The sequence below is a fragment of the Mesoplodon mirus genome (genome assembly GCF_964341445.2).
Source record: "Mesoplodon mirus genome assembly, chromosome: 11".
Classification (NCBI taxonomy): domain Eukaryota; kingdom Metazoa; phylum Chordata; class Mammalia; order Artiodactyla; family Ziphiidae; genus Mesoplodon; species Mesoplodon mirus.
The window spans coordinates 55903323-55926592 of NC_138987.1; the positions used below are offsets into that span (position 1 = coordinate 55903323).

At 52.9% G+C, this 23270-nt stretch overlaps 1 protein-coding gene across 6 annotated transcripts; it reads left to right on the forward strand.

The window, feature by feature from the left end:
* Positions 1 to 2450: 2450 nt before the first annotated feature.
* Positions 2451 to 23139, forward strand: PRPF40B (pre-mRNA processing factor 40 homolog B). Of its 6 annotated transcripts, none has more exons than XM_082635738.1 (26): positions 2452 to 2583; positions 8570 to 8650; positions 9543 to 9686; positions 9997 to 10062; positions 10751 to 10778; positions 11003 to 11028; positions 11156 to 11266; positions 11555 to 11675; positions 11757 to 11781; positions 12013 to 12213; positions 12442 to 12571; positions 12655 to 12719; positions 13257 to 13421; positions 13521 to 13629; positions 14002 to 14152; positions 14871 to 15004; positions 15674 to 15788; positions 15932 to 16023; positions 20387 to 20503; positions 20731 to 20868; positions 21077 to 21172; positions 21414 to 21500; positions 21716 to 21893; positions 22145 to 22206; positions 22320 to 22463; positions 22565 to 23139. In XM_082635738.1, exons 1-26 carry the CDS (start codon positions 2581 to 2583, stop codon positions 22655 to 22657), a joined length of 2682 nt encoding a protein of 893 aa, XP_082491864.1. In that variant the 5' UTR covers positions 2452 to 2580; the 3' UTR covers positions 22658 to 23139. The 6 variants fall into 6 exon arrangements, with proteins under 6 accessions (XP_082491867.1, XP_082491864.1, XP_082491865.1 ...); XM_082635739.1 differs by having other exon boundaries at positions 21077 to 21163; XM_082635736.1 differs by having other exon boundaries at positions 22320 to 23139.
* The last annotated feature ends 131 nt before the right edge of the window (positions 23140 to 23270 follow it).

Here is a 23270-nt window from a genome sequence, read left to right on the forward strand (position 1 = left end):
ATATCTTAATGTTACAAATTAAGGTAACACACTGTTAAATAAAATACCGCTAAACTAACTTCACAAATACACTTTCATAAGGACCTACCTAAAAGGCCAGGTTCTAAATTAGAATTTTTGGACTCCTCAGAGTTCTACAGTAGAAAATAGCAGCCCCTAGCCCCTGGCTCTTGCCTGACCCCCTTCCTTTCTGCTCTTGCTTCTGTCCTGCAATGAGCAAGGCTTACACAGGGTCCTGTGGACACCCCAGCTTGTGCTCACTCCTCTTGCTGTGCATAGCTGCCCCTTGGCTACCCCTCAGGCCTAGGGATGCCCACACTATCAGCAAGGTCTCCCTGGGGAGGAAAGATCCAAGGAAGAAGCTGGTGCAGTCCCAGGAAGCAAGCTGGGCAGGGAATTCCAGAGCCCCAGGTATTCAGAATATCACCTATAAGGTGGGAAGTGGGCTTTGGATGGATATATCCCCTTGGACTCCTCATCCCGAGGGGAGGGACACAGTTGGAGGAGGGCCAGAGATATGAAGGTAAATGCCAGAAGAAACAGTTGAAAAGAGCTGAATATGGCTGCCTCCCAGGAGGGAGAGAGAATGGAGGCAGGGCTCTTCTGTTTTTCTTAACGAATCTTATATAATTATTTGATTCTTTAAAATAATTATATAAGATTTATGTATAGACACACAGGTGTCTATGTGTTCTAAAAAATACCTCATTAAAAAAAAGAAAAACTGGGCTTCCCTGGTGGCACGGTGGTTAAGAATCTGCCTGCCAATGCAGGGGATGTGGGTTTGAGCCCTGGTCCAGGAAGATCCCACACGCCGTGGATCAACTAAGCCCGTGCGCCACAACTACTGAGCCTGCGCTCTACAGCCTGTGAGCCACAACTACTGAGCCCACGTGCCGCAACTACTGAAGCCCGCGCAGCTAGAGCCCGTGCTCCACAAGAGAAGCCACCGCAATGAGAAGCCCGCGCACTGCAACGAAGAGTAGCCCCGGCTCACCACAACTAGAGGAAGCCCACGCACAGCAACAAAGACCCAACACAGCCAAAAATAAAAATAAATAAGTGAATTAAAAAAAAAACTGTAAAAATAAAATGTGACTGATAAAAGTTTATGGAACCTCTGAACCACTTCTGCTGTGCCTAGAGGTCTCAATAATAATGTTTGAAAACAACAGGACTAGGCCCTCATTTGAGGCCAGCTAGGTATTACAATGAAAACCAGATGAAGTTTTGGAATTCCCTGCTGGTCCAGTGGTTAGGACTCCACCCTTCCACTACAGGGGGCATGGGTTCCATCGCTGGTTGGGGAGCTAAGATCCCCCCAAGTCACACGGCGCTGCCAAAAACAAAAACAAAACACCCACATGAAGTTTCTCTCTACGACGGCCCCAAGAATGACTCTCTCTTCCTTTCCTCCCATTTGTCACCTTTAATTTAGGACTTCTACTTCGTGTTGGTTGTTTTCCTACCTCTCCCCTGCTAGACTCTAAGCGCCTTGGAATTGGACCCAGGTGAGACTTCTTTGTATCTTCAGGACCTAGCACAATACCAAGCACGGAGCACAGGCTCAATTAAGTGTTGATAAATAAAGGAAAAAAGAAACACCTTTACCCGGGCCTTGGACAGAAGGTGCTCGACCTTTCTGCACTCGTATGCCTGGAGCTCTGTTAAGTTACTAGCCCTGAGACGTTCAGCAGTCATTAAATAGCTTTAGAATATAATTCCCTTACCTGTACAATATAACATTTATCTCACATCTTTATTCCTAAAATAAATTGGGCCCCTCGCCTCACGATTTCACTACTTGGTAGGAGCCAAATCTCAAAAGAAGTAACTTTGGGGTCACGTAAGAAGCCCGTGTACGCCGTACAAGGGCAGGAGTTTCCCGGGATCTGTTTTCCCCACTGCTATTTGCCCAGTGCCTGGAACACTTCCTGGCACATAACAGGTGCTCAGTAGTTGTTGAATGAGTGAATTAATTAAAGTGCTAAAAATACGCATCGAACCAAAAAAACGCTCTGCGAAGTGCAAAGATATCCCTACATTCGGAATGAATACTTGGGTCCAGCCTCTGGTCCTAGGAGCGAGCGCGTGGGATCCAGCCGCTCCGCGCGCCCTTGCAGTCGAGCCGCGAAGGCGGAGAAGCGGCGGGCCGAGGTCTGGAGGCGGCCGGCTGGAAGGGTGGGAAGGGCAGGAAGGCAGGAGAATCGCGGGCGCGTGCTGAGGGGTCGGGACCCAAGCTCAGGCCGCGAACCGCAGCCTGGCGTCGGCCCTCCGGCCGTCACTCAGAGCGCGGAGAGGGCGTGCCCCGTGCCCCATACCCCGCGCCCCGCCCCCCGGTAGGCGGACCCCGGACCAGGAGGCGCAGGGGCGGGGCCTTGCTCTCCGTGCCGGGGGCGGGGCCGGGCCGGGGCTCTCTGGGCCGGTGGAGGACCCGGCTGGTCGGCGGGAGCGACCGGAGCCCCGGCCACCAGGGCGTGCGACCCCCACTGGCTCCGCCTTCCCGGCTGCGGCCAGCCAATCAGAGCGGTTTTTACTGGTGGGTGGGCCGAGCCGGCCCAGCTGCTCGGAGGCTCTGGCATGGTAACGTCCTCGCGCGGGTGTGGAGGGTCCCGGCTCGGTCCCACAGCGCCCCCGGCGGCCCGGGCCTGGGCCGGGGGGGCGGGGAGGCCGCCGGGGGTACCCGGGACCCCGGGGCAGAGCTAGGGGAATGAGGGGTTAGGGAGAGAAGCCAGGGAGGGGGAGGGGGCGGGGATTTGGGGGAGAAGGGGCGGGGGAGGCCATGATGGAGGATGGCGGAGGGTGGGGGTGTTGAGGGGAACTAGGGTTGCGGGACTGGGTGAGGAGGAGGAAGGGATGAAGCGAAGAGTGCGTTTGTGGAGAAAGGTCGAGAAAGAAGAGGTGGCGAGAGATGTGGGAACCGGTGGACTAGGGGAAAGCTGGGGGCCACAGTTTCCCCTCCTGGGATATTTGGCGTGCGACATGCCCCTTACCCAGACTTAGTGCTTGAACCCTTTGGAAGCCATGGGTGCCCCATATCTCTTGGAGACCCCCTCCTTCATTTCCCCGCAGTGTCTCCTGAGGTGAGGAGGGGGCATTGTTTCCTGAGGAAAGAGAGGCTTCCGGCCCCCACGCAGTGCTGGACACTCCAAGAAATGGGAGAGCAGAAGCCCCTTGGCCCTAATCCTGGCTCTGCCGTCAACAAACTCTGTAACAACTCTGTGTGACCTTGGGCAAGTCACTACCTTTCTTTGGGCCTCAGACTTCCTATCGATTAAAAAAAAAAAAAAAAGGAAGATGCACGGGAATGATATCCCAGATCTCTTTCTGCTCCAAAATGGGGTGGTTCTTGAGGAGAGAGTTCAGGAGAATGGGTTCTAGGACGTCGGGAAGCAAAAGAAAGAAGGACGAAGATGGAGGCTAGGCCTTCAGCTGGGGCTGCAGAAAATCCCCAGGGATGTGGGGGGATGGTAGGCACAAAGCAAGGCTGGGGCAGGCTAGCCAGCGCCTCTGGAATCCTGTTGGAGAGATGGGAGAACTCTAAGTAGAGGAGGGGTTGAGACCTAACCCAAGAAAGATGAAGACCAGAAGTAACATTCTGTTCATCAGAAGGAGAGTGATGAGATGGCAGGATCAGAGAGAAGCAACGGAAGATATTTTCTAGTATCTTTGGGGAGCAGGAGGAATAATGAGGCTGGTACAGGGGAGTGGGGACTAGAATGGTTTTGAAAACGGGGAGGGAGAGGCTGGTGCTGTTTGGGGCGGCTGAAGAATGGCAGCAGGTAGATAATTAGAGCACAGGGTAATCAGCTGGTCTCTCAGTCTCCATGATACTTTTCTTTTTGATGATGGCTACCTCCTTCTGAGAGGTGTGCCTCCCAGCCTTCATTTTCCAGCACAGATCCCTTCAGGGAGTGAGTCAGACCTGGCCAACCTTGGGATCCCCTGGCTGTCTGAGGATTTCAGGATTGTGTGAGGATTGGGGTAAAAAAGAAAAGAGGGGAATGAATTTGAGTGTGAGAAATACCTGTGGCAGTATTGTCCTTGCTGGGAGGCCGCTTTGTGGAGTAATTGAAAGCACAGGCTTTGGGGTCAGACTGGTTGGATTCCAAACTTGCCTCTGCCATTTAATCTCTTGGAACCTTGGTCAAGTTACTTGATCTCTCTGAACCTCAGTTTCTTTATCTGTAAAATGGGGATAATAACCTCTCATATAGTTGCAAGGATTAAATGAGTGTTTGGCATGGTATCTGGCTCATAATAAGCACTCAGTAAATGTTATTTTCCCCTCTTTCCATTCTCTTCCTTCTGTCTCTCCAGTCTTCTCCTTTTCTCCTTTTGTTCTTTCTTCTGAATCTTCAGTTCTGAGATGCCCCTCAGATGTGGAGGCTGAGAAAAACTGATTGTATCTGTTGGGGCCGGGGTGTGGGGGTGTGGGGGGGAATCTTCCAACTGTCCCAGGTGAACGCATGATGATCAGATGATCAGTTATCTCTTCACTGTCTGTCCCCAGCCTACGAATGTGTTTTTGTTCCAGGGAAGACACATGATCTGCTTCTCTTTCAGCCCCCTTTCCTATATCCCTCTCTCACACGAGTTACGTCTTCAGATTCTCACACAGAAGTTTAAGACCTGAAGTTGTATAGGCACTGCAGCAAGTGAGATAGGGGCAGGGGTGTTTCAGGAAAGAAAGCCTACACGTCGCACAGGGGAGGCTCAGGGAAGGGAGGGCTTTGGAAGTTCCATAGTAATTTATGTTCATTCCATTGCTGTGTCCTCTGGGGAACTGTCCAAAACAGGCTAGTGTCTGGATCCTGGCCAGGGGTCTCCATTCCAAGTTAAAGATGGTCATATACAGTTAGTTTTTAAAATTGTTTAGGTTTTCCCGTGCCAGTATTTGGTTCTAGTTCACTTTCCCCAGCCACACGGACCTCTGCCAAACTGCCTCTCTCTCACATCACAGTCAGCTTTTACCCAGAGAGTTTATACAAATGTACCTGGGTACGTGTGCACACACATACACATTTGTCTGTTCTGGGATATTCCAGTATGCAAAAATAAGTTTAGGGGTGAGTCTGCATCTTGTCACAGCACTTTGTATAGGGCCCTGACTAGACACTTCAGAGGAGGCTTAAAAGGAGAAAACGCAATCCCTAAATGTAGGGAAATCCCCACCTGAGTAGGGAGACAGGCAGTCCCATGTGAAACACCCAGCAAGCATCCACAGAGTAGCATGTCACTCTGTGCAAAGTAGTGCAGCATTTCTCCTGAGGGGACACAGGTAGGAGTGTGTGTATGTGTGGAGGATAGTCATAAAGGTAACCTGAAGGAGGTGACTCTTGGATCCTCTTGAACAAAATAAGAGACAAAGAATAAAAGAAACACATGGAGTAATCTAACAGTTTGTGCAAAGAGGAGGAGGGGAGCCATTGAGTCAGGGTGAGCCAAGAGTGTGGGATGGGTCTTGTTTAAAGGCTTTGAATGAGATGAGATGAGAGATTCTGTAGGGTGGGCAATAGGGACCCACCACTGGTTTTCAAGCAAGAAAATATTGGAACCTTCCTGGTTTAACCACATGGGTCTCGGGATATGCTAGAGTGAAGAAAACAGAACTGCTTCCTGTGGTAAGGACTGTGCTTTTAAGGGAGTAGGGCTAGAGGGCAGATTGGATACAGCCCTGGGACCAATTAGTCCCCCTTCGTTTTTTATCTGAAAAAAGAGGACTGCCTAGGGTGGTTGCCAGCATCCTCTCCAGCTCTGACATTCTGTGTTCCCTGAATAACCGCTAGACCTTAAGATGGCTTTGTTTTGTGGGATTTGCCAAGACCATTCAGTCAGTAAGTCAAGAAATAATAGCACATACTGTGTGCCAATAGGGGGTGGTGAGGAAAATACAATGGGCATAGGATATTGGAATAAGCAAAAACAGAGTCCCTGCCCCTTAGAGTTTTCAGCCTAGTGGAGGTGTCAGATATTTCATTGATTCTAAGACTCACATTTTAACATTTCTGAAGTCAAGATGCATCTTAAAATCAGTGGAGAATCATAATTTAATTGGCAGCATTTGTTTTTTATTAGTGCCACATAAAATAAGAATACAATCAGAATTGTACAAAAACTGTAAAATTCCAGTGGATAATTGCTGAAGGGGGAGGTAACATGGTGTCTGAGTGTGTAAAAGAGGGCTCTGACTAGTCCGCTGGGTTGGAGAAAGGCATTCCTGAAGAAATGATGACTGCCAGATGTGAAGGTTATGTAGGCGAGTTGTGTGGGCTTGGAAGGAAGATTGCCCCAGGCTGAGGTGGATGTCTGAGGTGGGAGGATTGAGAGAAGGAGCTCAGCATGGGTGAAGTAGGCAAGGCAGTTGGGGAGCAAACATGCCACAGCCTCCCAGACCCATTAAAGAGTTTTAAGCAGGGGAGTAACGTGCGTGGCCTGAGGTTGGAGTGGATGTCGGGAGACCAGTCAAGAGGCCACTGAAGTAGGTCAGATGAAAAAAGAGGGGTGGTAGGGGTGGAGGAGGAAACGGAGAGAAATAGATGGATTCAATAAATCTTTAGGAGGTAAAATTAACAGGACTCATTGATGTATTGACAAGAAAGACGGACGTATGGTGAGTGACTCACAGATTTCTATCTTGGACAACTGTATGAATGGTGGCACCAGTCTCTGAGATGGGCGACCCTGGAGCCTGGGAGGACCCAAAGATGGTTACGTAGCGTCTGGGAGGTTAGAGAGGATCCTGAGGCAGCTTGGGTGGGAAAGTGTGGCACAGAGAATTGGATTTCCTCCCATGTTGATTGGTTTCTGACTTCCACGTGGAAGAAAGTTTCAGGGGGCAGGAGCAGGTCTGAATACAGGGCTTAGAGTATGTGATCCCTGAGAAAAGGTGATCCATGTTGGAGTAGTTTGACTTACCCTTCCTTCTCTTCTTAGGACAAGATGGGTGGGAAGAGAGGAAGTACAGATATTACTAAAAGTAGAGATTAGAAGCATTTTAAAATGCTGAGCCTTCATACCATAGGGATAATTGGGAAAGTAGGGAAATTGGGCAGCAGTGAGCCAGCTCCCACCTTTCTATGGGACTCCTCCCTACCACCCCCCACCTTCCAAGCAAAGAGGAGGAAGGGCAGAGCCTTTTAGCTGCATCTCTGTGCCTAGTTTACTTTAAAATTTTTTTTGAGAGGGTAAATATAGTCATATTCAAAGTTACAAAAGGGCAAACAGAATTCTCCTTTCCACCTGTCCCCATTCTCATTTCTTGTGTGTCATCTTTTGTCTCCAATTTTTATACAAGTAATAAAACTTTGCTGCACTTTGCTTTTTTCCCCCCCACTTGTTTATGTATCTTAGATTATTCCCTATCAAGACAGTGAGCCTCTTCATTCTTTTTTATGACTGCATAGTATTCCATTTTATGTCTGTGTAAAATTCCATGGTTCCTTGCTGATATTTAGGCTATTATAGTCTTCTGGTTTTACAAATAATGCTGATCTGAAAACCTTGTACACACATGTAGGGCTGTATCTATAGGATGAATTTTTAGAATCGGAAGGTTCTATATAAAGAGGATTTGTTCCTTCATTTGTTCGTTCATTCACTTAATATTTGTTGAGTACACATTATGTGCCAGACACTGTGGCAGACACCAGGAATCCAGCTTTCAACAAGTCAGATACGATCTCTGCCCTCATGGAATGTTATTATTCTCTGGTAAGGGGAAACATATCCAAGCAAACATAATAATTACGAAATTGTATATGTAAGGAAACTAAAAAGGGGATCAGAATAGAGTCAGGAAGGCTTTTTAGAGCAAGTGATATTTAGGCTGAGAACTAAGTGGGGTGATGTGGCTAGCCATTAGGTGTAGGATAGGGAGACCTAGGCTGTTCAAAGCCTCATGCACTGGGACATGAGTTCAGAATCTGTAGGGGAGGTGATGGCCACTGAGTGCGGAGGCTGGGGAGTAAAGCTAAAGAGAAGAGGGAGGGAATGGGAATGGAAGATGTCAGAGTGAGTGACTAAAGATAAGGCCAATAGGGGAGGGGGCTGGTAGTAAAGAGAGGAGAGATAGGGAAACTAGTACTTAGGAAGGACTAGTGACTATGTTTAGAGATCTTTGGGTTGAGTCTCTGTACTGGGTGAATTCAGGTAGGTGAACAGGAAAAGAGGCCACTTCCTCCCTGAGTACTTTGGGGATGAGAGACCTCTGTTTGCCTGGTTTAAGGGAAGCACAGCCTTGCCCACAGGCAGGAGGGTGGGTGAAAAGCCTTGGGAAGAGCCCATCTGTGCCTGTAGTAGAGCCTCCTCCATCTTTCCTTGGCTTTGGCAAAGTGGAAACTTCCAAAATAAAGATGACATTGAAGGAGCTCAGCCAGCTGGCTCTGAGCTAGCAGAAGAGAGAGCAGAGCTACCCAGGGCTCAGAGCTGGGAGCGGGCAGGAAAATGGGCTTGGAGACCCTTCCTCTGAACTTCTGCTCCTTTCTCATCCTCACCCCTCTGCTTCCCTTCTGCAAAAGCCCATCTCTTTGCCCATCCTGGGTCCTATGACTTTTCTCTCCCTCAACAGTCGGTTCCCGATTCTGGTCCCCGGCCCCCAGCAGCGCCTGCCCCCTTCCCACCGGGGCCCCCCATGATGCCACCACCCTTCGTAAGTTTTATGTCTTTCCCTGGGCTTGGCTTTTCCAGCCTGCACCCCCAACTCCCTAGTCCCTAGCACTGCTGCATCGCCAGTATGGTTTTTGTGTAATGCCCCCTTCTGTTGCCCTTGGATGAGGGATGGTTTTGCTTGGGCATTGGGGTGGGAGGAGCTGCTTTTAAGCTCTCAGTCCATAAAGTTGACAGTTCTCCCTTTGTCTTTTTGTCTTTGGGACACACAGGGGCTGGGGAAAAGAGAAGTGGATGGAAAAAGACCCCCTTAGTGTGAGGGCAGGGTAGGGCTGCCTTTCTCTTTCACTGCTCCTTGTCTATATTCTTTTTTTTTTTTTTTTGGCCATGCCTCATGGCTTGTGGGATCTCAGTTCCCCGACCAGGGATTGAACCCGCACCCTCAGCAGTGAAAGTGCCGAGTCCTGACCACTGGATTGTCAGGGAATTCCCCTTGTCTGTATTATTTATACAAAAAAGTCAGGCTGGAATAGCACCTGGTGGTCATCAAACTGGGGAAAAAGAGGTAGGAGGCAGGGGACTGGGGGATTTGGGACTGGACACCTGCCTCTGGCCCTGCATCTGAAAGGCCTCTTTGGGGACAGGCATTGAAGCAGTGGAGCCTTCCAGTTGCAGTCTGGTGGCAGCTCCACCTCCCTTTTCCCTCTCCCTTCCCTGCTTCAAGAAGCTGCGTGCTTGCCTCTTATACCCAGAGGGACCCCCTGTTACCAGTCTCAGTGTTGAGGAGGGAGGCGGTTTCATGCCTCTCAAACCGAAACCTTGGAATTGTCTCAGAGCCAGGGTGGAGGGTTGGGGTGGGAGCCAAGTGGCTCTTTCCTGACAGGTGCAAAGCAGTGTCTTCTCTACTCAGGAGCTCTTCCTTTCCTCACTTCCAGATGCCTCCTCCAGGAATCCCCCCACCTTTTCCTCCAATGGGGCTCCCCCCGATGAGTCAGAGACCACCGGCCATCCCCCCCATGCCACCTGGCATCATGCCCCCAATGCTTCCACCAATAGGGGCGCCACCACCACTCACACAGGTAATCCTCCCCCCTGTACCAGGGGCTCTGAAAACCCTTGTCATTTTAGCTGCGGGTAGAGGTGAGAGTGGATATCTGGACTTGAGAAGCTGGGGTGGGGAGGGAGGGAACGTGGGGCCAGGCCCAGGTGGATTTGTCTGCTGAATGGCTGGAGGACACTCTGAGGCTCGGCTAAGAGCCCAGAGCCTGGGGATTGCCTGCAGAGGCGCCCATGTGAAGGTCACAGCCCCGACAGGATCTCTCAGGACCCTTCACAGCCTGTGCTTACCTTCACCTCGGTAGCTGGTTTTTGTCTTCTTTGTATCCATAGATACCAGGAATGGTACCACCCATGATGCCAGGGATGCTGATGCCAGCGGTGCCCGTCACCGCAGCGGTAAGCACTGAGGGGACAGGAAGTAGGTTCTGCCCTGCAGCCCAGTGGGCCTGACTTGGAGAACAGGGACATGGCTTCCATTCTTTCCCTCTTATCGCATCCACCCTCGTCCCAGCTGCACTCCCCACACTGAGTCCTCCTCTCCAGTCCAGCCATGTACTCAGCTCTTCTAGTTTCTCTCTCTTCCCCAAAGGCACATACATTCTCTCTTTTTACTCCCCCTGCTATGCCCAGCTCCCTTAAGGAAACACACTCGTGCCAGACACTGCTTACCCTCACAGAGTTAGCACTGTGGACACTTGAATACAATTTCCTCTTCATCTTCTGTGTCTCTGGAGGAAGCAGCAGTACCTGGGGATCTCTCTGTACCTTCTTGTGCTGTTGATCAGTGTAGTAGAGTCTGGGTAGGACGTGGCATTTGGTATTCACTGTGGAAAAAATGTGCCATGGAGGTTTACTCAACAAAATACTCTCACTTGAAAATGGAAGAAAGGAACTGCTGTGCAGTTTCCCTCTGGGGTCTTAGAGCCATGGCCCGAGAGGGCAGGGGAAGCTTGTTAGGGAGCAGAGATCCCTGGGAGCAGGATACTTGGATCCTGGCCTGGCCTGCTTCTTCATCCCCCATGGCCTGGGTCTTGGGGGCCACTGGGCTTGGCCCCAACCCTTCCCCCTCCTCTTTCTTCGGCAGACGGCTCCAGGTGTGGACACCGCCAGCTGTGAGTCTTCTGGGGGTCTGTTCCCCCCAGGCTCGGAGGTTGGGGGGGAGAGGGGACCATGGACTAGAGCCCACCCCGGATCATGCCTGTTGGGATGCCAGGGATCCTGGGATGTTGATGGGCCCAGGGGATATTTATTGGGGATGGAATAAGGGAGGAATAGATGGGGATCAGATAGGGGTTGGAGCAAGGACTTAATATGTTTCCTTTGGCTTCTTTTCTAGCTGCTGTGGCTGGGACGGGCCCTCCGGTGAGTTCTTTCAGCTCAGGGGTCTCTGGGTAGAAAGGGGTGCTAATCGTTAAAATTTTGGGGTGAGGAGAAGAAGCTTTGGGAAAGGGGCCTTGACCACCGTTCTGTGCACCCTCCCCTCCCCCAGAGGGCCCTGTGGAGTGAGCATATGGCCCCTGATGGGCGCATCTACTACTACAATGCTGACGACAAGCAGTCCGTGTGGGAGAAGCCCAGCGTGCTCAAGTCCAAGGCAGAGGTCCTGAGTGGGGCTTTCTGTTCCTTCCTTTCAGCTGCCCTGACCCTTCCACATCCTTGGCTTCCCCTGAGTCTCTAACCATACACGTGGTTCCTCTGATCCCAAGATCCCTGACCATTCCCTGACCTCCCTAGGATCTCAGGAAGTCCACCTTCCCCCATGTTGAGCCAGGCCAGGTGGTCGCTAAACACTCCTGTGTCCCCTACTCACTGGGTCCCCTTAGCTCCCCCAACTGTGGCTGGAAGGTATGCCCAGCCCACTGATGTTCCCTGGCCCATCCTCTTACAGCTCCTGCTATCCCAGTGTCCCTGGAAAGAGTACAAGTCGGACACAGGCAAACCTTACTACTATAACAACCAGAGTAAGGAGTCCCGCTGGACCCGGCCCAAGGACCTGGATGACCTGGAGGGTGAGGAGGGGGTGGGCCCAGGCAGGGGCTCTGGGTGTGGCCCTTGCTACCCTATAACCATGTTATCTTTTCCTATTACAGCTCTAGTCAAACAAGAGGCTGCAGGGTGAGTGACTTGCCCACCTTGCCTACCTATCCACCCGTACCTGGGGCCACCTAAGGGGTGGGAGTGGCCTCTCCCCATGATCCCTACTCTGTGGGAGGAAGAGCCAGCTCTCAGTCTCCTTGTGGAGTGGTCTGCTCTGGCCCCAGTCCTTCACAGGATAGAAAGACCAGCCAGCCCCTGACCACCTCTATCCCTGCTCTACTGGACACTGCCCTTCCGGCTCACCTGCAGGAAACGGCAGCAGCCACGGACACTACAGCCTCAGCCTCCTCAGCCACAGCCTGACCCCCCACCTGTGCCGCCTGGCCCCACCTTGGTGCCCACGGGCCTCCTAGAACCTGAGCCAGGTGGGATTCAAGATTGCGACGTGTCAGAGGCTGCCCAGCCCCTGGAGCAGGGGTTCCTGCAGCAGCCGGAGGAGGGCCCCAGCAGGTGAGGGCTGCCCCCCGTGGCATTCCAGACACTGGCCTCAGGCTCCCAGCTGGGTTCAACCCTTGACCTCTGCCAGGTTTCTCGGGAAAGGTGTGAAGATCTGGGCATGACCTTTGAGGAGCAGAAAATGGCTTCCCTGGGGAGCAAGGGGGAGTGTCCTGATCACGCAGGGCCCTGAAAGCTATAGGGACTGGGGGACACTGTGGCTGAGTCCCCTTTTCCCCCCAGTTCTGCTGGACAGCATCAGCCACCACAGCAGGAGGAAGAGGAATCAAAGCCAGAACCGGAGAGGTCTGGCCTCAGTTGGAGCAATCGGGAGAAGGCAAAGCAGGCCTTCAAGGAGCTGCTGAGGGATAAGGTGCTGAGAGTGGGGCTCCCAGGGTAGGCCTGGAGGGGGCGAGAGATGGGCAGGCCCCATGACCCCTGCCTGCTCCATTCCAGGCTGTCCCCTCCAATGCTTCGTGGGAGCAGGCCATGAAGATGGTGGTCACCGACCCCCGTTACAGGTAGGTCTGGGCAGGCCCTCCAGACCTTGTTCATGGGGGCAGCTGAGCCAGGGATTCCCCAGGAAACCCCAGGGGGGCCAGAGTGAGGAGAGTGATAGATGGGTGAGTGTGCTGGGAAAGAGAAGCTGGAGAGCCTCCAGGAGAAGGAGGGGAAAGGGATCTGACATGAGACATTCAATAAATGCTTGTTGAATTGAATTGATTTGAATTGAATTAATTGGGGAAACAGGGGGCTGGATAGGGCAGGGGCCTGACTGCAACTTGAGAACCCCAAAACAAAAGGGCCCAGTGTTAGCAGTGTCTTAGAGCCCCGTCTTGTCCCCTCACTGCTTCTTACCCCTCCCCACATCCCAGAGGCCTACCTGTCTTGCCTCCCTGTGCCCTTGGAGCCCCTGCAGCCTGCTGTGCCCATGCATGGACACCTGTTAGTTCTATGAGCCCTGTCCCCAGTGCGCCATGACCCTGCTTTGTGGGCTGTGCAGCGTGGTTCAGGCTGACTCCTCTGTCCACATCCCACTCCCACCCTGTCCACCCCAGTGCCTTGCCCAAACTGAGTGAGAAAAAGCAGGCATTCAATGCCTACAAGGCGCAGCGGGAGAAGGAGGAGAAGGAAGAGGCCCGGCTAAAAGCCAAGGAGGCCAAGCAGACCTTGCAGCATTTCTTGGAGCAGCATGAGCGCATGACCTCCACCACCCGCTACCGGTCAGGGGGCCGGGCTGGGGTGGGGCCTGGGAACCCTGAGAACCTGTGGGCCCAGTCTCTGTTCTCTGCCTGCCTACTCACGGCCCATATGCTCCACAGGCGGGCAGAACAGACCTTTGGGGAGCTGGAGGTCTGGGCTGTGGTCCCCGAGAGGGATCGAAAAGAGGTTTATGATGATGTCCTTTTCTTCCTGGCCAAGAAGGAGAAGGTAACAGTCACTGGGCTGGATCCATCAGTCACAGTCTCATCTAAGACCTTCCATGTCTTTGCTTCCTTGTGGACCCAGCCATTCACTTCTTGCTGCCCCCAGGGTCCCAGCACCTTACCCAGAAGCTGGTGTGGCACCTACACATCCCCCATTTATGCTTTGGGCCTACAGCTCTGGGTGTGGGAGAACAGGAAGGTCTCTGAGGGCTTGGTCTGTAACCTGTTTCCTTCCCCTTTCCGGGGACATGAAGGCCTCGAGTCTGGCCATCCCAGAGTCCCCAGGCGGCCTGCCTTTCCCCAGGTGTGCCTCTGCCCAGGCCCACTTGAGTAGCTCCAGCCTGCCCTGCCTCACCCTGACCCTGTGGCTCCCTAGGAACAGGCCAAGCAGCTCCGGCGCCGCAACATCCAGGCCCTGAAGAGCATCCTGGATGGGATGAGTAGCGTCAACTTCCAAACCACATGGTCCCAGGCCCAGCAGTACCTCATGGATAACCCCAGCTTTGCTCAGGACCATCAGCTACAGAGTAAGCCTGGGTCTCCACTCCTTCCTGTCCCTTCCCTTTTCCTCACTGACCCCTAGCACCAGCCTCAAACCACTCCCCTGCACCTCTTGCCCTCCTGGATGTCTAGGATTCCCCAGCACTTACGCAGTCCAGAACCTCTCTGGGCTCTGGAGATCCCAGAATGCTTCAGGACACCTCCTTTTTCCCTCCAGGGTCCACTGTTTACCTGGACAATGTGTGTCCTTGGGGGAAGGGCACTGGTGTAGGAATCAGAAGACTTGGAGATGATTTTTATAGCTCATGTGAATATGGTCTTAAATTGCTTGGTAGGGTGGGCCTTAAGTGGTCACAAATGTTGCAATAAGCTGCTGCTGGCCTATCATCACAGGCAGTATCTTCAGATATTCACCTTCTGAAGTTATATCAAAGCCTGATTGATTCCCAGTCCCATAAAAAATGAAATCTCAGATCCTGAGATAACTGATTTTGTATGATGACTTCTAGTAACCAAAGTCACAAGAGCTGAATACTTCTAATTTTTTCTCATATGATCAAGGAACCCTCCTCAAGAACCATCATTCCAATAGCCTGTCCTGCAGAGTCCCCCTGCTCCCCTAACCCCACCACCCTGGGTGTCCCCAACACCTACAGGGGCAGCATCTTTGAAGCACTGGGGGTTCTGGGTCTGAGAGGGTGTCCCGCTGGTGCGGTGCCCACTGAGGCTTCTCCCTGTGGTTAGACATGGACAAGGAAGATGCGCTGATCTGCTTTGAGGAGCACATCCGTGCTTTGGAGAGGGAGGAGGAGGAGGAGCGGGAGAGGGCCCGGCTTCGGGAGCGTCGCCAGCAGCGCAAGAACCGGGAGGCCTTTCAGGTAGCTTTGCTGCCCTCCGGATCAGAGCTCAGCCCTGCCCCAGACCGTCACCTCTTCACCCATGCCCTGCCTCCTCTCGGCCAGTCCCACTGCTTTCTCTATGCCCAGCCCTGTCCCAGCTCCACAAGGCCTCTCTGTGCCTGCACTTTTGCTCCCGCTGTGTCCCCTCAGCCTTGGGCTGTGCTCCTCTAGGGAGACTAGACATACGCACCACCCAGAAACTGCCAGCAGAGAGCGCCCTACAAGCATGGCTCACCATCTAGGCCAAGTTTATTTCCCTTCACTGGGGAGCCAGACAGGCATAGCTAGCTTGTCCCCCAGCTTGGAGGTGGCATTGGTGTTGGTAGTGGTGGGGGTTACTTGGCTGTAACACATTTGGGAAGTTGAAACCAAGTCATGGGAAGATAATGCTGCAGGCACGTTTCCGCTGCTTTGCCTCCTGGTCCAGCCCATTTTCCCTTTACGTCTGTCCCTTTCTGTTTTACACTCTCTGCTTTCACATTGCTCTCTGCCTCCCCATCTGTATCTCTTCATCTCTGCCTCTTGCCTGCATTTCCTCAGTCTGGGTTGTCCCTGCCTCTCTCTGCCAGCTCTTGTCTTCTTCCCCAGTCTTTGGCTCTGCCTCCCTCCCTTTCTCACTCTCCCTGTAACTGGCCTCTCCCTGCTTAGACCTTCCTGGATGAGCTGCACGAGACAGGGCAGCTGCACTCTATGTCCACCTGGATGGAGCTGTACCCAGCGGTCAGCACTGATGTCCGCTTTGCCAACATGCTGGGCCAGCCGGGTAAGGCAGCCGGGCTCCCCCTCCTCTAGCCTGGCTTTCTGCCCTGCCAGCCTCTCTGCACTCCCACTCCCTGGTCCTGCACCCCACCCTCAAGCCTTGGGAAGCTGCCGCCCGCCAGGCCCCCCTCCCTCCCTTCCCTGCAGGCTCCACCCCTCTGGACTTATTCAAGTTCTATGTGGAGGAGTTGAAGGCACGATTCCATGATGAGAAGAAGATCATTAAGGACATCCTTAAGGTGAGGGAAGCCTGGGCCTGTGGATGGAGGCAGGCTGGGTGCAGGGCAAGCTCCCAGGACAGAACTCCCTAGTAAGGCCTGTTTTGTGGGAGCACTGCAGCTCGGTTCAGGAGATAGCTACTGTGATCCTTTACTGTGCGCTGGGGACACACAAATGAATAAGATACAATTTCTGCCCATAAGGAGCCTCATAGTCTAGTAGGAAGATAGACATGACAATGGCTCTACAGAGGGGCAAGTGTTACTACAGGGAATCGAAAGAATTGCCATTTGAACTGCACCTCTAAGAACGCGTAGGTGGAGGAGGGTGGAGGTCCTGGGCGTAGCGTCCCACAGGAGCACAGAGGAGCAAGCAGCACAGCTAATCCTAAACGGGGGGCCCGCAGATAGGTTCCTTCTGCCTGTACGGAGTTTACAAAAATGTGGAATTTGATGCTAACATTTTAAAATCAAGAGATTACAATTAAAGGGCCTCCCTGGTGGGTGGCGCAGTGGTTGAGAGTCTGCCTGCTGATGCAGGGGATACGGGTTCGTGCCCCGGTCTGGGAGGATCCCATATGCCGCGGAGCGGCTGGGCCCGTGAGCCATGGCCGCTGGGCCTGCGCATCCGGAGCCTGTGCTCCGCAACGGGAGAGGCCACAACAGTGAGAGGCCCGCATACCGCAAAAAAAAAAAAAAAAGAGATTACAATTAAAATCTGGATCTTCAGCGTCTCTTGGAAATTTGGCTTATCTAGCAGCACCGGGCTGGTTTTGTGAGGCATTCAGTGGACTTGAGCTGAGATGCCACCGCCTTTTAGAAGGAGCCTGTCCTCCTTATCTATCCTCACTCCTCTCTGTCACCTCCGTGATGTGGGAGCGAATTCACCTGCCATTTCCGATCGCACACGCACGTTGGAGAATTCTCAACATCCATGTCTTATCAAAGGGGGAAAAGTGAGTGATGGACTAAGAGAGCCCCATGTTTCAGAAAAAGATAACAAAGAGAAGCATGTTTCTTTGTGGAAGTGAAGACCATTCTCATGGGTTTGAGAGGGCAGTGTGGATAGTGGTTAGGAGCAGGGCTGTGAAGGCAGACTGCAGGGGTAAAAGTCCAGCTTAACCACTTACAAATTGTGTGACTTTGAGCAGATTACTTAATCTTTCTGAGCATGTTTCCTCGTCTGAAAAATGGGGAGTATTCCTTCAGACTTCACCTGATTACCAAGGGGAGTAACTTGGTACCTCAGGTGGAGAGGGTCTGAGAATAAAGCAAGGAATGTCCCACTGCACACACATTTCTTTAAAGTCCTGTGTTTTGCCTTAAGAATTCATGCAGGTGTTGCGTTTTAATACCGTAATACTTCTCTGTTAACATAAATTTAATATTTTAAAATTACTTACCATTAGGTAAGATGTATCATAATGTCCTGTGGCTTCCTCTGTTTCTCTGGAACCACATGCCCCAGTTGGGAAGGAGAGCCCTGCCTGTAAAATTCCTTGAATGCTAAAATAAGGAATTTGGATTTTTATCTTGTAAGTAATGGGGAGCTGGGAATGATGTGATTAGCTGATGTCTTGGAAAAGCCCAGGTGGTTGTGTAGAGCAGCACTTGCAGCCAGAGTGCTTGTATGCTTAGGGATAGGTGTGGTAGGACTCGAAGCCTCAGGATACTAGAAGTGGTAGTGGCCAGTGATTAAGATAAATTCTGAGCTTGAGTTATCCTCTTCTGACTCACCCCCAGACCGCTTTCCTGCTGTTGGGGCCATTTGCTAGAAAAATCCGGGCAGCATGGACTCAAGGCAGGGTTCGAAGCATGAGGGGTGAGTAGGGAGACCAGGCAGGAGCTGCTGCAGTGATCTAGGTGGGAGTGAGCTCGACGGGGGCAGTGGGGATGGCCAGTGAGCAGAGCTGTGATGTTCCAGTAGTTTCTGAAACTCCCTAGGTCTCCTCAGAGGGGCCTTGGGACAAGCCGGAGGGGGTGGGGGAGTGGGGGGGGTACTTTATGCTCCTTCCTCTCTTTTCAAGTGTAACAGCTTGTTTCTCTTTTATACATCGAGGTTCTGCATAAGATTTTTATGGAAAAAAATGTCTCTGCTGTTAAAAAAGAAAGTTTAAAACCAGTAGGCTAGAGTCACGCAGAAGTAGAACTGACGGATTTTTTTGTGAAACTGAGGGAAGGAAGGAGTGAGTCGGAGATGTCAGGAGTGGATCGATGGTGCCATTGGTAAGGATTAAGCAGGAAGAACAGGGCTGGAGAAAATAGGAATTCCACTTCTGGAATTATTCTCAAAAGCAACCTGGGGCAGGGAGTTATAAAGCACATACCAAATTTTAAATAGGATAATTATATAAAGTAGAAATACCTAATCCAAGGAGAGCTAAATTTTATTGGACTCTTAACTTTTAGCCACAGAGCAGCTGGTACTGCTGACAGGCCTGTGGGAGTCCTATCCTTGCTGAGTCCTGTGTCTCCACACCTCCTGAGAAAGAATCTTCTTTAGATAGTTCCTCCTTCCTCTTCCCCCTTTTGGGCTCCTGCCTATGGAAGGCAGATGAACCCAGGGCTCCCTGAGACCATCTACTAGCCAGGCAGACTGTGATGGTACCTCGCATCCCATAGGGTAGTGCAGAGTCCTGGACTTGGAATAGCTGAAAGACAGAAGATCTGGGCCTGAGAGATCCATGGGAGTGGGGTGGGGGGCTCCCAGGAAATGAATTCTCTTGGGATCTGCTGAATTTGAAGTGTCTGCAAAATATCCAGTCTAGTATGGGTCTGAAAATCAGGAGAGAGGTGGGGAATGAGATTGCGAAGGACAGTGTAGATTGAAAAGACTAACTGCAGGTCTCAGGGGAACAAGCACATGCAAGAGAGGTGGTAAAAGAGGTCAGAGACAGGAGGGGACCCTGGAGAGGGGAGCGCTGAAGAAGTGAACAGAGGACGAGAAGAGTGGGGACCAAGGCGTCCTTGGAGTTGACTCTTGGGACGTGAGCAACCTCTAGGAGAGCAGTGTCCGTGAAGAGGGCAGAATGAGTGCAGCACAGTCTTTAGAGTTGGGTAACTCCTGGCTGTTTATTGGTTGAGACCTCTGCAAGTTATATAATGTCTCTGAGCCTCAGTTTCCTAATCTGTAAAATGGGGATGATACACGTGCAAGGTCGTGAAATTAAATAACATTTGTAGTATCTTGCTTATAGTAGGCTTAATAAATGTTTGTTTTCCTTTGCGCTGCATTTAAAGATTTTGAAACAAAGGGAAAGAAGCAGAGGTTGTTAGCTTGAGGAAGGTGGAGAGCAGGGTGGAAAGGGTGTTCCAGGTTAAGTGAGCTGTGTACTTGACGGAAGGAGCCAGTGAAGAGGTGAGACTGAAGCTTGCAGTTCCCTAAGCGAGAGAGATTGGTATGTTTGAGGAGGAGGGCTGGAGAGCGTGGGTTGAGGAAGTCCTCTTGGAAGAAGCAAGAAGAGTGTGCCTCTGCCATCAGCAGGAAGGCCGGGTCAAGTTTGAGCTGAGTGGAGGGAGAGGGAGGGAACCTGGGCCCGTGCCCCAGACCCCGCACGCCAGTGGCTTCACTTTCCACTGAGTCATCTTGGGCCAAGTGAGAGAACTCTCCTAAGCCTCTGCTTCACTGGGGTGTTTTGAGGCTAAGGTGAGAAGCACAGCGCCAGGTCTGTGTGTGGTGTTTTTAATAGTGTTTCGGGAGTTGTACACCAGATGGCCTCTTTTTCTCCCGTGGATGAAGTGATCTGTGTGGGTGTAGTGCTTAAAAGTAGGGGCTTTGTTGTTAGAAAGACCTGGGGTAGAATTCTCGTTCAGCCGTATATTAGCCCTGAAGACCTTGGGCAATTTCGCTAGTTCCTCCAAACCTTGGTTTCTTCTTCTGCATAAAATTAGGATACTAGGACTTGTGCTTAAATTCAGATATGTGAGGATTAAATGAGATAATGTGTGTGAAACACTCAGCATGGTACCTGGTACTTAGTAAGCACTCAATAAATATAGCCGGAGGGTGGGACCTGCAGATGCTGGAATGCAAGGAACTTACTGAGCAGCAGGAGGACCCAGCAGGGGCTCAAGCTTTAAGCCAAAGGGACAAAGAATTAATTGTGAGAAACACACACACACCCTGCACACCCACCCCTGTGATCCAACCCCGCCCCCAGTTCCCTGTGACAACCAAGCCAAGGGTGGGCATGGGAGTCTTAATTATCAGATGGTGAGGACTTGGACGACTTGGTCTCCAAGTGCATCCCAGTCCTGTGGATCCCTTCCAGGGGAGGGGGCTACTTGAGCATCCTGTAGTCTGACCCTTGCCTGCCCTGGAGGCCAGCCAGCTTCAGGTTCGGGCCTGTGGTGCCCCCTGCTTCATGCGCTGCTGTGCCCACAGGACCGGGGCTTCTGCGTGGAGGTGAACACAGCCTTTGAGGACTTCGCCCACGTCATAAGCTTTGACAAGAGGGCTGCTGCGCTGGATGCAGGCAACATCAAGCTGACTTTCAATAGTGTGAGGGGCCGCGTGGGGAGGGGCTGTAGCCAGGGCTCCGTTCTCAAACTCGTCCCTCACTCTTGTTCCGTGCCTTCTCACTCACTGCCCCAGTGTGACTCTTCCCCCAGTTCAGGGGATGATAGTAGGAGCCCAGGCTCCAACTTCCCACCTTTTAAGGTATGTCTGGGTGAGTCGGGGCGCCCACCCTCCTGGGTGACGCTGTTCTGTGTCCTGTCTGTCCTCAGCTGCTGGAGAAAGCAGAGGCGCGGGAGAGAGAGCGGGAGAAGGAGGAGGCACGAAGGCTGCGGCGCAGAGAAGCTGCCTTTCGAAGCATGCTGAGGCAGGCTGTGCCTGCTGTGGAGCTGGGCACTGCCTGGGAAGAGGTCAGGACTGCAGCCTGGCACCAAACACCACCCCCTCAGTCCTGAGGGCAGCGGTGCTTCTCCACCACCGGGGGCCCACCCCAGTCATAGCACATCTCGGGGCCAGCTTCGGCTCCCTTCCTTCCTCTGCCCCAGCCCTGCCCTGTGCTCATGGCGGCATCCATGCTGTGCTGGGGCTGGTCTGATCAGCAGTGCTCTCCTGTTCAAGGTCCGTGAGCGCTTTGTGTGCGACTCAGCCTTTGAGCAGATCACCCTGGAGTCGGAGCGGATCCGGCTCTTCCGGGAGTTCCTGCAGGTACTGGAGGTGAGGCAGAGCTGCTTGTCCTCTGCATCTGCCCCAGGCTCTCGAACACCTGAGGCTAGAAGCCTCGGTAACCTCTTAGCACCAGGGCTCTCCTGTCCTGGACAACTAAGGAAGGGGAGGTCTTAGGGTACCCTGGATAGACCTAAGGCCCTAGCCTCAGAAGAGGAGGCAAAACCGGATCGTAGAAGGCAGGGTCCTTCCTGGGGCTAACCTTCCTCACCCCTCCCTCTGCCTCCACCAGACTGAATGCCAGCACCTCCACAGCAAAGGCCGGAAACACGGCAGAAAGGGCAAGAAGCACCATCACAAGCGTTCCCACTCGCCCTCAGTGAGTTGGCGGGTAGAAAGGATGTGGGGTGAGGCTGGATTGTCTGGGGGAAATAAGAGCCACTTTTCTTGCTTTTCCCCTACATCACCTCCCCTGGAGGAAGACTGAGGATTCCTTTGGTCCTGGATTCTCCTCTCTGTCCCCAGTTCCCATACTTGAGGGCCTCTGGAGCCCAGGTAACCTCTGTGCCGACATGTGTCTGCCAATCTCCCCAGGGCTCTGAGTCAGAAGATGAGGAGCTGCCCCCACCATCTCTCCGGCCCCCCAGGCGGAGGCGGCGGAACCCCTCGGAGTCAGGCTCTGAGCCCTCTTCCTCACTTGATTCTGTTGAAAGTGGGGGTGCTGCCCTTGGAGGACGGGGTTCCCCATCCTCCCGCCTTCTCCTTGGATCAGGTAAGCAGTTGGGAGCTGGAGAGGAGGCCTTCAGGGAGCCCCACCCTCTGAGGGTAGAGTGGAGTGGGAGGGCTGCACCTGTCGGAGAGTAAGGAGAACTTCCCGTCCCTGCCCAGGCAGGAAACGGAGAGAAGGAAGGAAAACTGGACTGAGACTTCCTCAGACAGGTCCCTGTCTGTGAAGAATGAGCAGAGAAAAGGATGAGGCCTCCCTTCTCCCATGGGACTTAGTGGGGATTTTTCTGTCTCCAGATCACGGCCTTCGGAAAGTCAAGAAACCAAAAAAGAGAACTAAGAAGAGAAGACACAAGTCGGTGCGTAGGGAAGGAACTTCCGTCCAAGGCCCTGCTATTTTATGAGATGTCTTCACCCGCCTCCTGGGCCGTTCTCCACAGAAACTGAGGAGGCGGGCTCTGGGCTCTTACAGAACAGTCCTGAGAGCGAGACAGACCCCGAGGAGAAAGCGGGCAAGGAGAGTGATGAGAAGGAACCAGAGCAGGACAAGGACAGGGACCTCCGGCGGGCAGAGCTCCCTAACCGCTCCGCAGGCTTTGGAATCAAGAAGGAGAAGGTGAGAGGCAGGCACCCGGCCCCAGCCCAGTCAGCGCTGTGCCCAGGCCTCGGCAGCCCTCGGGGGGAAGCTGTGGGTGAGCTGTGCCTTTGCTCCACCAGACGGGCTGGGACACGTCGGAAAGCGAGCTGAGCGAGGGTGAGCTGGAAAGACGGCGGCGGACGCTCTTGCAACAGCTGGATGACCACCAGTGACCTGATGAGGCACCGTGCCTCGGGTCTGTGTGAGGCTGTGGCCTAGTTTACCCTCGCTGTCTGCCCCAGACTTCTTCCTTAGTTGGGTCCGTGTCCACTTTTCCTCAAGTAGCCCCAACCCCAACACATCATTGCCAGCACCTCCCAGGGTTGCTCGCGGTGTTTAAGGGTCCTCCCAGCTTCCCGGACAGCTAGTGTGGGCCCTGCCCTCAGCCCCAGACCAGCGATTGGTGGTGAATGCCATGTGGGTGGGTGGTGCCAGTAGATAAAATGTGAGAAGGGGCCCCCAGGAAGAGTGACAGGCTGGTGGACACAGCCTGGGTGGCAGAGGGCGGGGTCCTTACCCTCTAGCATCAGTACCTGCTCCTGCCTGCCCGGGCCCTTGGGGCACCACCACTCCTTCCTCCAGCCCCGGGGCCCAGTGTACGTGTGTTTCGTTTTGGTTTTGGTTTTGTTTTTTAAATAACAATATTTATAACGTGGCCAGTGGCTCTTTTGTCTTCTCTGTGTGCTTGCACTGGGGCCGGCTGGGGCTGGACAGGTGCCCACATGGCCAGCAGGGGGCACTGGTGCTTCACGGCGGGCCTGCCTCCCTTTGTGTGGCTGGAGCCCA

Coding starts and splice junctions, on each gene's coding strand:
- PRPF40B (XM_082635736.1), top strand. Junction 13,630..14,001: donor TCCTGGCCAAGAAGGAGAAG/GTAACAGTCACT, acceptor GTGGCTCCCTAG/GAACAGGCCAAGCAGCTCCG. Junction 20,869..21,076: donor TGGGCACTGCCTGGGAAGAG/GTCAGGACTGCA, acceptor CTCCTGTTCAAG/GTCCGTGAGCGCTTTGTGTG.